Below are 7,868 nucleotides of genomic sequence, written 5' to 3'. Positions count from 1 at the left end.
AGTTGATAGGAAATGGCACATTGTTGTACCCTAGAGTTCTGTTCACACTGAACCGACGCCCTGTGTTTGTACCCTGGACTGTATTTTTCATTTTTTATGGCCCTACCTCTCGTGCACCTGCACTCACTCTTCTACAAAATAAATGTTTATGTGATTTGAAAGTAAAATAAAGTTTCTAATGATTAAATGTCTTTTGTTGCCATTTTTTACGTGCTCCTGGTTAAACACTGGCCCCTCCTTGGCCCCCCCATTAAAATGTGTCTAGAACCGCCACTGTACATAATTGTTTGTGTTACTTCTCGATGAATATTGTTCAGTCGCGGTTCCTCCGATTTCTCGACATCTTTTTGATCCCTGAGGGGAAGCTGGGTCTCTCCAACAGTCATAAAAACAGAAAGGAAATAAGAAGGTCTCAGAGAACGTAAAAATGTGTCCACCACACAAAAATACACACCAGCCATAAAGAGTAAACTGTGTTAAAATAGATGGAAATCTGTTGGTTTCTTTGGTGACCTTTGAAAATAAGGCCTCAGTTCCTCTGCGCTGATGTCCAGCATCACACACTTGAATAACCAGGCTGTATTTGGACTCAAGCCAAACCCAACCTGCCTTTCTCTGCCTGGAAACTTGAGCCGTCAACAGAGGAGTGGTTCGTGCCACCAACAAATACACACAACAAACTGCATTTCCTTTTATTTTCTGCTGGTCTCTTCATGCTTCATCCTGCATTTGTTCCAGTGGAGTCCAGCTTGACCAGTAAGTAGTTTATTTTATTTTTATTTTCTTTACAAAATGCGTCTCAGAAACAAAGACAGCACAAGTGGACAGCTGTCTTCTTCAGTGTACAGTCAGCTGGATAACTGAGCAGTCAATGTTTGCTGTGATGACTGTTCGTGTTTCAGGTTTCCTCTGCAGATGAGTGACTGAGTAACTGAAGGCTGGTTGTTCAGCAGCTTTGCTTTTCTACGCAGCACTTTGACCTCATTTGCATATCAACCGACCGTCAAACTGTTTTTCTGAGACTCCTTTCAGATGAGGCCTGAACCTTTGAATCGTTTGAAATTAACTGAAAACTATCTGCAGATTAAGGCCAATTAAGAGAGATTTAGCAGGATTTAGCGTTTCTTTTTTTTCTCAATAGGATTAGTTCCAGTTCAGTAGTGGCGAAATGTTCGACACCTTTATTTTGAAAATGACTCCAGGCTCACCTCTGTAACCTGCCAACCAGGAAGCAGCCAGGTGTGGGACATTTTGTCTGACGGTTGTTCATTTCTTATCCTGCGGTGAGTCAGTTGGACATGTTTGCATTGCGCTGACGGCAGCTTGACGTTCCAGGTGCGTGAGAGAGGAAACACTTCAGATCCAGGCGGAGTTTGCTGCGAATACATGACACCTTTAACATGTTGGATCCAAGAGGGAATGAAAGCAGAGGAGGCCAGAGTCTGTCAACAGGGGCCAACGCCATGAACGATACAGGTCAGTTTTTAGAGTTCAGGTCATCCGATACGACCGTTCACCGCTTTGAAAAGTGTGACAGTGAAACCACAAACTCATCACGGTCTCGTTCCTGAACGCTTCACTCCTCGAGCGTGTGCCGCTTTCAGGACTTGAGGGAATGAGGAAGTTCAACATGTGTTGAGCAAATACTCAGATCCTTCACCTCAGAAAAAGTACATATACCACACTGTGAAAATACTCCATCACGAGTAAAAGTCCTGCATTCAGAATCTTTAAAGTATTTAAGTGTTGTAGGCAAAATGTTTGAAGTACCAGAAGTAAAAGTACTCTGGATGGTTGTGGATTAATATTACTGCTGCATTAATGAGATGGGATTCAGTTTGACTGAAGTGAGTCTGAAGTTTTATTTGCAGTGGTGGTGAAGTACTTGAGTACAATTTTGAGGTACTTGTTCTTGCTTCTTTCTGCTACAGTACTTTACACATGTACTTGGTTTCATGTCAATATTGTAGGAATATTTAACTAAGAAAACTTGTGTACTTTTACTGAAGTACAATTTTGAATGCTGGACTTGGACTTTGTGAATACTTCTTCCACTCTTTGATCTGTCTGTTTATGACAGTCTTCCATCCACACTGATAAAACCTTCCTTTGGCAGATTTTATGTCACGTTTTTGGTGATTTCTTTGATCCAAACTTCATTTTAACTGTATTGTCTCCCCTCAGGTTGTTTTGATCCCAGGCTGCCGGAATACGCCCAAGCTGTTCGCAAGAACACTGTGAAAGAACTGCTGATGATGAAACGCCAGGTCAGCCACACACAGAACAAGCACATGAACGTGATTAGACACGTTTTCAGTGGACGGTTTGGGTGTTGCAGTCAACTCCGTGATTCATGTTTTATCTGGATTTGATTGTTAAAAAGAGGAGATTTATTTCTTTAATGTGTCCCGTTTAGTTCACGAGGACAGATATTTAGATTTATGAGTTCCTTCCATTCCTTCACAAGTTCTTAATATGCAAATCATTACAAACATGAAAATGCTTGCAGTAAACACAAAAGTAACGACAGTTTGGACACGATTCTCTTTCAGAAATGGAGCTGCCCGCTAGACGACAACAACTTGCATCAGAAATTTAAATATGCCAAATCTGAAGCTCCTTCCAACGACACCAGTCCTCATCTGTCGGGACGTCCAGCTGCAGCAAACTCCAACATGACGAATGAGCGTGTGCCCGAAAAGGGTCACACGACCCCGCAGCGTCCAGCTCTGCAGGGCCCGGCGTCTGCCGCCGCTGAAGCCAAAGTGACTTTATTTCACTGGCAAATACAGCAAGAGGCTCGGAGGCTCAGAGGAATTTCTCCAGAGCTGCTGAACATGCAGGATGAAGATGGAGACACGTATGTATTCATGAAGACAGTCATCAGTTGAGACAGTAAATGTGGAATGGATAAAGAGTTCAGATAGACAGCGAAAAGCCAACGAACCATTGAACGGCGAGCTAATGTCAGAGCAACGGATGAACTGTTGAACGAGTTAGCTCAAAGCGATCGCCGAGTAAGACAGGAACACGAATGGATTAATGGCCGAATGAACACGTGGACATCATTTGCATGTGGCCTTATTTTCTCCTCCATCTCCAGATTTCTTCACATCGCAGTAGCACAAGGCCGACGGGCTCTGGCTAATGTGCTCGCTGCAAAGATGGCTCCGGGCGGCTCCTTGGACATGAAAGAACACAATGGACAGGTACAAACGCTGCAACTTCATCTTACGTAATGGATGAGTCAGGATTTTCCTGTTCTTCAGTCTTCCTGCACAGCTGAGACTCTGGCTTGTTGCGCTCTTTCCACGCAGACAGCTCTTCAGATAGCAGTTGCCACCAATCAGCACTTGATTGTCCACGACCTGCTGACGCACGGAGCGCAGATCAACATTCGTGACCTCTGGGGCCGCTCTCCTTTGCACGTGTGTGCCGAGAAAGGCCACCTTCTCAGTCTTCAGGTCAGAAATAACAATTAATGCATCAACTCATCCCTCAGTGTGGCAGGATTCAGTCATATCTTAAACCTGTGCTTTCACTCTTCATGATGCCAAATGACAGCATGGCCACTGTGACATCAGAAAACACTAAACTTAGTGATTTTCTCCTGAGTTATATTCTCAGCCACTTCTACTTGAAACAAGCAAACAACATTTGAATGATTGAGTGACAATTGAATTTACATCTGCCTCGAAAACATACAAGATAATTATTGTTCATTTAATCCTCATTTTACTTCAGTGAGGTTAAACGGAGGCACAGCGCTGAGCGAAATGCTGGCTTGAATCATAATAATGTGCAGTTGATCTCACCTGTTCATTTCTAACTGCGCATTCACGTCAAACACTGAGTCTCCTCACTGAGTTTTGACCTTCGTCTTGTTGAAACTTTCATTTCTCTGTCAACAGAAACCTGTCTATGACATGCACAAGCGTGACCTGGACTCTAACAGGTTTCCTTTGTCACACATTTTTCCACAGAGCATCTGGAGGACCCTCATGGGGAGCGGCCAACAGATCGATGTTGAAATGGTCAATTACGACGGTGAGCTGAAAACTGCTTTTCCGATGCTTCTGTCAAAGGTCTTTGTGACGAAACTCCGTTGTTCTCTGTCTAAAGGTTTAACTCCGCTGCACGTAGCTGTCCTGTCTCACAACGCCGTTGTTAAAGAGCTGAGGACTCTGGAAAATCCTTGTTCATTCATGACAAACGAGCTGCTGCAGAGAAGACACACGCATGTCGAATGTGTTCAGACGCTGCTGCTCATGGGCGCCTCCCTTGGGACAGAGGCAACCATTGAAATCACTTTTTTCACAATTTCAAAGATAACATTAAAAGTTAGCATCAGCCGCTTCACCTTGTTTCCACGTTTCTTTCACCTCCTCAGGATCTAAAAAGCGGACGCACGTGTCTTCACATGGCTTCTGAGGAGGCAAATGTGGAGCTGCTCAACATTTTCCTCCATCATCCGTCTTCACTGTCAGTCGTCAACGTTCAGGTCAGTCGCGGCTTAAAGACGTCCAGCGCGCCTCACAAACCGCTTGAGCTTTAATGTCTAATTCTGCCCTTTTCAGACGTTCAGCGGAAACACGGCCCTGCACATCGTCAGCTCTTTGCAAAATCACAAAAGTCAAGCGGAAGCCGTGAAGCTGCTGATGAGAAGAGGAGGCGACCCGGGAATGAGAAACGTCGAAAACGAGTTGCCGTCTCAGCTGGTGCCCGAAGGACCCACGGGTCAACAGGTGGGCCGGCTTCACTGCGTTTTAACAAACACGAGGCCAAAAATATGCAACAAGAACAACAAACACCAACCGGTCACACCATCTGCATGAATTCTAAACTCCAGTGGGCTTTTTTTCAGGTGCAGAAGATCCTGAAGGGGAAAAGTTTTCACGCTTAAGTGAAGCTCAAAAACACTGTCAGTCAGACAGTCCGGTCTATGAGATACCATTTGCCGACACAAGGCAGATTCTGGTTGTTTCACTGAAACATGCCCAGTTGTTCGTTACCATGTAATGCCTAGGTTTCATTTGTGTTTTCTGTTCAAATAAAATGTTTATTATTTTTACCGTTTTCCTCATGACAACGGGCCAAAGTGCTCATTTTATTCCTTGTCATGTCTTTGTGTGTTATTGTACAGATTATTTTTGTCTTTGCATTGACGCTGTCTGTGAAACTTTCCTTCATGTGGAAATGCTTGATCTGAATGTGCCATCTCCATCCCAGACAGTCATCATTTGTTGTTTAGCTCAAATTTAAAAGTGTGTTGTCTTTAAAATCAACAGGATATAAATGGACAAGTCAACCAATAAATATACATTCCACATCGTGCAAGAGACCCCCACCCAGTGTAATATTCACATGTATTTTTGCATTTCTTTCCTCAAAAAAAACTCAACATACATCTTGTCAGTCTCCTTCCAGCTACCTGCTTTCTTTACACTGTTTTGCTGATTGAAATAAAAAGGCCTCTTCAAACCTCAATACAGAAATCTCTTGATCAAATTAGAACAGATAGATACGTATTTCACTCGGCGACATGACAGGTGAGTATGAAAATGAGGCGTTACTGAGTTATTCTGAGGACTCAAACGTGCAAATTGGACATGATTCAATGTTTCAGGTTCCAGAAAAGGGGCAGTGAGCATCCAACAGCAGGAGGAGCCATTTCTCTGCCACCCTCTTCACATGACGGGCCACAAAATCCCAAAGAGACAAGGTATGCGCACTCAACATCACACTGTGTGGAGTTTCCCAGTGCGTTGCTGTGTGTGGAGGTCTGTTGAAGTGAAATTTTCTAAGTGTGTGGATATAATGTATAAGTGTGTAGTTTTAAAGTGTGTTTTTGTGTAATTTCTAAGTGTGTAGATGCAAGTGTGTTGCGTGTAGCTTCCGAGTGTGTTCTTGTGTAGTTTTTAAGTGGTCAGGTGTAGTTCCTAAGTATGTGGATGGAAGTGTGTTGCTATTTGTGTCTGAAAGTGTGTGTAGTTGTCATGTGTACTTGTGTCGAAGTGAGTGTATTTTCTAACACTGTCGTTGGGTGTGTATGAAAGTGTCTAGGTGTGTATTTTTGAGTTGTCTAGTTTCCAATTGTGTTGTAGTGTGTGTATGTATGTGTATTTTATAAGTATGGAGTGTTGAAGTGTGTCTAGGTGTGCAGTAGTGTGTGTTTGAAAGTGTATTTTCGAAGTTTGTACTTGAAAAAACACACTTCTGAAAAAACTGACCAAAAAAAGAACCATTAAGACAATCAATAACTTTAAGGCCCCCATCTTTAATTTCACCTTTATACATAATAAAAGATAGACCTCTCATGTCTCTCTTTTTAAAAGTGAATGCTTGTAATTCATGTGTTCATGACGGCTTTTGCGTACAGGTGGATCAATAATCATCTGACGAGCTTGCTGAAGGAGAGGAGGAGGAGACTTGTAGTTGTGGAAGTATTAGAAAATCAAGAAATGATCTATCTTCAGTCAACTCGTGTTTGTGTCTGAACACTGGTCTTTGTGTCTTGTTCAGCAGATGGAGTGACAGCGAGCCCCAGGTGGCCACAGAATGGTATTGTGCCAGCAGGTGAGTCAGATGAGATCATCCAATTATCTGTCCATATAATCCAAAGATCCCTGTCTCAGATCATGTCTGAATAGAGCAGATGCAGCGATGGCGAGCCCATCGCTTTGGATTTTTGTTGATTCAACTCACATTGACCTGTTCTGTCTCAGCACTAAGATTGTTCTGCTGCTGTTTTCCACAGCTTCCTGCATCAATGCCAACTCATCGGTGCCTGCAGAAAGGGTGAGATTCACACGTTCAGATTCCATCAGTGAGGACTCCCTGACGCTTTGTTATTCTAAATTGTTTTGTTCCTACGTGAGTAGAACATTTTCTGAAAGTGTGGTGTCTTGATGAGTAACAGAGAGGGGTAACCTAACGGTGTCAACAAACTCTCTGGCCGCGGAAACCTAACGGTGACAACGCAAGCGGTACTCCTCAATTAGGACCAGTTGCTCGGGTGAACTCCATACAAACTGGTTGGCCACAAGTCAGGAAATGCTTCCAAAACACTTTGCTTTCCCACACCATCCCCACCTTTGGAGACACACACCAGTACATACAGCCTTGTGCCACTAGGAGGCAGTGCAAGATGGAAAAGTCAATACCATATTGTCCTGTTGCAGACACTGTGCCGGCTGATATTTCATGAAAATACTGACACCGTGACGTTCCAAACCATGTTTCCAAGCTTACGTTCATCCTTCTGTCAGAAGTCTCATCCATAAAACATGTCTTTTCTGTCCTCTGTTGATTTTTTCAGTTGAAGACAGAGAACACATGTTTTATGGTTCCATCTCAATTAATAAGCTTCATAAAATGTCACCTAGATTTTGTTTTGTTCAGCATAACCCCTTACTTCCACTTCTCCAAGTTACCCAGGGGGCCCATGCCCCCTCCCGTAACCCCCCACCCCCCGCGTCAGACTTCAGCAACCCCCGGGTATCGAACCAGCTTCTGCCTCACTGAGGCAGGTGCTCCCCAAGCACCAGAGTTACCCACTGAGCTACCAAGTCCTGCAGCATAGGCTTCTCACTGATGGACTTTGACTGAAGTAGTGGTAGTATAGCGTACTGCAATAGTAATGTGTTTGAATTGTAGTTGTGGAAGTATTAGTAGTTTTAATAGTAATTGTAATATTAGTTGTAATAGTTACAGTAATTGTCATTGTTGTAATATTTATAGTAGTTGGAATAGTCATTGTTGCAATAGTAGTTTTAATAATAGTTGTTGTTATGGCAATAGTAGTTTTAATTGTAATTGTAAACGTAGTAGTTGTTATAGTAATACTGGTGAATTGTAGTTGTGAAAGT

General features: G+C 43.1%; 1 protein-coding gene across 3 annotated transcripts; it reads left to right on the top strand.

Annotated features, from left to right (window-relative positions):
- Nucleotides 1–304: 304 nt before the first annotated feature.
- LOC143316044 (NF-kappa-B inhibitor zeta-like) lies at nucleotides 305–5,466 on the top strand. Of its 3 annotated transcripts, none has more exons than XM_076723740.1 (9): nucleotides 305–756; nucleotides 1,336–1,476; nucleotides 2,185–2,267; nucleotides 2,553–2,860; nucleotides 3,104–3,209; nucleotides 3,318–3,464; nucleotides 3,984–4,501; nucleotides 4,578–4,745; nucleotides 4,865–5,466. In XM_076723740.1, exons 2-7 carry the CDS (start codon nucleotides 1,401–1,403, stop codon nucleotides 4,395–4,397), a joined length of 1,134 nt encoding a protein of 377 aa, XP_076579855.1. In that variant the 5' UTR covers nucleotides 305–756; nucleotides 1,336–1,400; the 3' UTR covers nucleotides 4,398–4,501; nucleotides 4,578–4,745; nucleotides 4,865–5,466. The 3 variants fall into 3 exon arrangements, with proteins under 3 accessions (XP_076579855.1, XP_076579856.1, XP_076579857.1); XM_076723741.1 differs by lacking the exon at nucleotides 305–756 and adding an exon at nucleotides 858–1,239; XM_076723742.1 differs by lacking the exon at nucleotides 305–756 and having other exon boundaries at nucleotides 1,250–1,476; nucleotides 3,984–4,047; nucleotides 4,123–4,501.
- The last annotated feature ends 2,402 nt before the right edge of the window (nucleotides 5,467–7,868 follow it).

This window comes from Chaetodon auriga, chromosome 23 (assembly GCF_051107435.1).
Source record: "Chaetodon auriga isolate fChaAug3 chromosome 23, fChaAug3.hap1, whole genome shotgun sequence".
NCBI lineage: Eukaryota > Metazoa > Chordata > Actinopteri > Chaetodontiformes > Chaetodontidae > Chaetodon > Chaetodon auriga.
The sequence above is the reverse complement of the archived record's forward strand: the minus strand, read 5'-3'. Positions and strand labels throughout refer to the sequence as shown.

Coding starts and splice junctions, on each gene's coding strand:
- LOC143316044 (XM_076723740.1), top strand. CDS start 1,401: ATGTTGGATCCAAGAGGGAATGAAAGCAGAGGAGGCCAGAGTCTGTCA. Junction 3,210..3,317: donor TGAAAGAACACAATGGACAG/GTACAAACGCTG, acceptor CTTTCCACGCAG/ACAGCTCTTCAGATAGCAGT. Junction 3,465..3,983: donor GCCACCTTCTCAGTCTTCAG/GTCAGAAATAAC, acceptor ATTTTTCCACAG/AGCATCTGGAGGACCCTCAT.